This window comes from Rhinolophus sinicus, linkage group LG06 (genome assembly GCF_036562045.2).
Source record: "Rhinolophus sinicus isolate RSC01 linkage group LG06, ASM3656204v1, whole genome shotgun sequence".
Lineage (NCBI taxonomy): Eukaryota > Metazoa > Chordata > Mammalia > Chiroptera > Rhinolophidae > Rhinolophus > Rhinolophus sinicus.
In genome coordinates this window covers 106,635,891-106,639,155 of record NC_133756.1, presented here as the reverse complement: position 1 = coordinate 106,639,155, position 3,265 = coordinate 106,635,891, and the positions used below count along the sequence as shown (strand labels likewise).

The 3,265-nt window shown below is 41.8% G+C and overlaps 1 protein-coding gene across 1 annotated transcript; it reads left to right on the top strand.

Moving 5' to 3' along the window:
• Positions 1 to 1,545: 1,545 nt before the first annotated feature.
• On the top strand, positions 1,546 to 2,769 carry UBTFL1 (upstream binding transcription factor like 1). The gene has a single exon (XM_019739569.2). It carries the CDS (start codon positions 1,546 to 1,548, stop codon positions 2,767 to 2,769), a length of 1,224 nt encoding a protein of 407 aa, XP_019595128.2.
• Positions 2,770 to 3,265: the final 496 nt, after the last annotated feature.

Here is a 3,265-nt window from a genome sequence, read left to right as displayed (position 1 = left end):
ATGAAAATCATACCTGAGCTATGAGGTGTACTGCAATTATACTTCCTTTTTCTTATAACATTTCTGCATCCTGCAGTCTATAAATTTCTTTTCATCCTCAAACTCTGAACTAAAAACCTCTTCTCGAGGTATGCAAACATATCAGCAATTGGTCCATTTCATCTAGAGAGTGTTGGCCCCCCTATAAATTCAGCTTCCCACTGTTGTGAGACTTTGCATACCTTAACTCCTGGTAGATTCCCTTCACCTGGCTGATAATATTGTCAGAATCCCCTTTATCAAAATCTCTTAATCTGTGTTAGATTGTTTTCTTATTTCCTGACCAATAGCACCTATTTTACAAACATTTAAGTTGTCATTCTACCTTTTGATATTATTTTCCTAATCTTCCATTCAGGTTTCATTTCTCCTATGTTATATCAAGTATCGCCTTTGTTTTCTGAATGGCTTTTTTTAGAAGTCTTTCATTTTTTAATATTATATTTTGTCATCATTATAATTTAGATGGGAACAATTGATCTTTTTACTGTCTTTGTAATTTTACCTTTTCTAAAATGTTATATAGTTGGACTCATGAAATATGCAGGCTTTTCAGATTGGTATCTTTAACTTAGTAAAATGCATTTAAGTTTCCTTCATGTCTCTTCCTGGCTTGATTGATCATTTATTCTTGGCACTGAGTAATATTCCATTGTCTGGATGTACCATAGTTTATCCATTCTCCTACCTAAAGATATCTTGATTGTTTCCAAATTTTGACAATTATGAATAAAGCTGTTGTAAATATCCCTTATAGCAGTTTTTGTCTGTACAAATAAGTTTTCAGTTCATTTGGGTAGATACCAAGGAGTATGCTGGATTATATAAGAGCATGTTTAGGTTTCTTAAGAAACTGCCAAATTACCTTCCAAAGTAGCTGTACCATTTTGCATTCCCACCAGCAATGAATGAGAGTTCCTCTATAGCCTCACCAGTATTTGGTGCTGTCACTGTTCTGATTTTGACCATTCTAATATATGTGTAGTGGTTTCTCATTGTTTTAAAGCCTTTTTTTTTTTTTTTTTTTAAAAAAAAAAAAAAGCATTTCTCTTTCATTTTAATATTTTTAAACTTCCCATCTTTTCTTTTGTTCTATGCCTATTGAGTGAGTTGCTGGTCATTTGTTTTGTCCATTTGTAGTTAAGACAAAATGTGGCGAGACTGGTGGGAAGGCATACTAGGATGGGGCTTGAGGATTTTTAATATTGCAAATGAAGCATCTTAATGCTTATCATAATCTCACCTCAGAAGTTGGGGCAGTTTTCATTTGTACTTTTAAGGGTAAATTAACTTATAAAAGAGACATACCCCAAACAGGGTGTGATTATCTCATTTATCACATAAGAGAGTCAATTTCCTTTTCTTTCTCCTCAGAAACATAGAATCACACACACTGAAAGATATCCAGAAATAACCCACCTGGTGAGTGTTGGGACTGAAGAAGTTTGAGATCCCATTGAGGTGGCTGAACTGCTAGTATCACATAAGTGGCCCAAATACCTAGGAATGGCATTGCCTGAAAGCCAAGACCGCTGGTGTAAAGAAGACATTGTAAAGCTACTGGAACGCATGGAGAATAACCTTCCATCCAATGACAGCCACACATTCAAAACAACCCAGTCACACATGGACTGGGAAAAAGTCGCTTTTAAAGATTATTCTGGAGAAATGTGCAAACTCAAATGGTTAGAGATTTCTTATAAATTGAGAAAAATTCGCACTTTGAAAGAATTAGTCCTGGAAGCTAAGGAACGTGTTAAAAGTTCCTACAAAAGCAAAACACACAAGAAACACCCAGACTTACCCAAGAAGCCCCTGACATCGTACCTCCGCTTCTTCAAGGAGAAGAGGCCCCAGTACTCCCAAAAACACCCTGAGCTGAACAACCGGGAGCTGACCAAGGTCCTGTCTAAGGAATACAAGGAGCTCCCGGAGCAGATGAAGCTGAAATACGTTCAGGATTTCCAGAAGGAGAAACAGGAGTTTGCAGAGAAACTGGCTCAGTTCAGGAAAGATCACCCCGACCTAGTCCAGAGCTCCAAGAAATCTGTTGTCTCCAAGAGGAGTCCAACCAAAGCCCAGAGGAAGTTTCAGGGAAATGTGAAAGAAGTGAAGCCTCCCCCAGAAAATTGTTTTTCCGAGAAGATGGAATTCTCTGGAGAGCCCAAGAAGCCCCCAATGAACGAGTACCACAAGTTCTACCAGGACTTGGGGTCGAGCCCGGAGCTGCAAGACCTGCCCCTGAGGGAGCGCATGGTGGAGATTGGCAGACGCTGGCAGCGCGTCCCGCAGAGCCAGAAGGAGCAATATAAGAAGCAGGCTGAGGAGCTGCAGCAACAGTATAAGGTGGACCTGGCTCACTGGCTCAGGAGTCTGTCGCCGGAAGAATATGCTGCGTACAGAGAGAGAACCTACACCAAGCGTAAGAACATGAACGTGAATGGAGGCCCCGATCCCAAGCTCAGCCGGACAGACCTGCAGGCTCCATCAGTAAGGAGTCTGCAAGAAGGGCTTGGACAGGAGCCGGTGCTGCAGGCTCCTGAGACAGAATCGTCAGAGACTATTGGGAACCATTCTCATGTCTCACGGGGATCAGAAGAAGACAAGGAAGATGGGGAAAAGGTAGAAGACAATAGCTTCTTGGATTCCTGCAGTGAAGATGAAGATGAAGAAAGTGAGTCTGAGGACGGCAGCTCTGGCTCGTCTTCCTCAGGGGACAATTATGACTGAGACTCCAACTGAGCTTTGATCACACCCTAAAGGGTGAGACAGAGAACTTCCCAATAAAAGTTCTTGGCTTGGACGTCAAATTGAAGGGCTCTTCTTCTTGTCCCTTTTCCATTTCCTTACTTCTTTCTTACCCTCCTCAAACCAAATAGGACATGTTGGAAAGAAGGGATCTTGTGCAGTACTTTCTGGCTCCCCTTCATCCCCCAACTTCCCCCACCCCCAGAGAGATTCCATGCAATTAAGGCTCTTGGAATAAACAATGAGACGATTGGGCTGTGGACGGGCCCCAGAAGTAGTATAGACACTCATGAGCCCATGACCCTTACTTTCTCTGTGGAACAGTCTCAGGACTCAGGCACTGGAATTGGGGAGGGGAAGATTTGATTGATTGGAGGGAGGATAGCTGCCTTTGGAAAAAAAAAAAAATCAAAGCCCTGATATCTGTCTCCCTGCTCTATGAAGTAAGGAGTTGGCCTCCCCCATCTTGTGAGTGGGC

Excerpts from the sequence above, each read along its gene's own strand:
- UBTFL1 (XM_019739569.2), top strand. The coding sequence starts at position 1,546 with ATGGCATTGCCTGAAAGCCAAGACCGCTGGTGTAAAGAAGACATTGTA.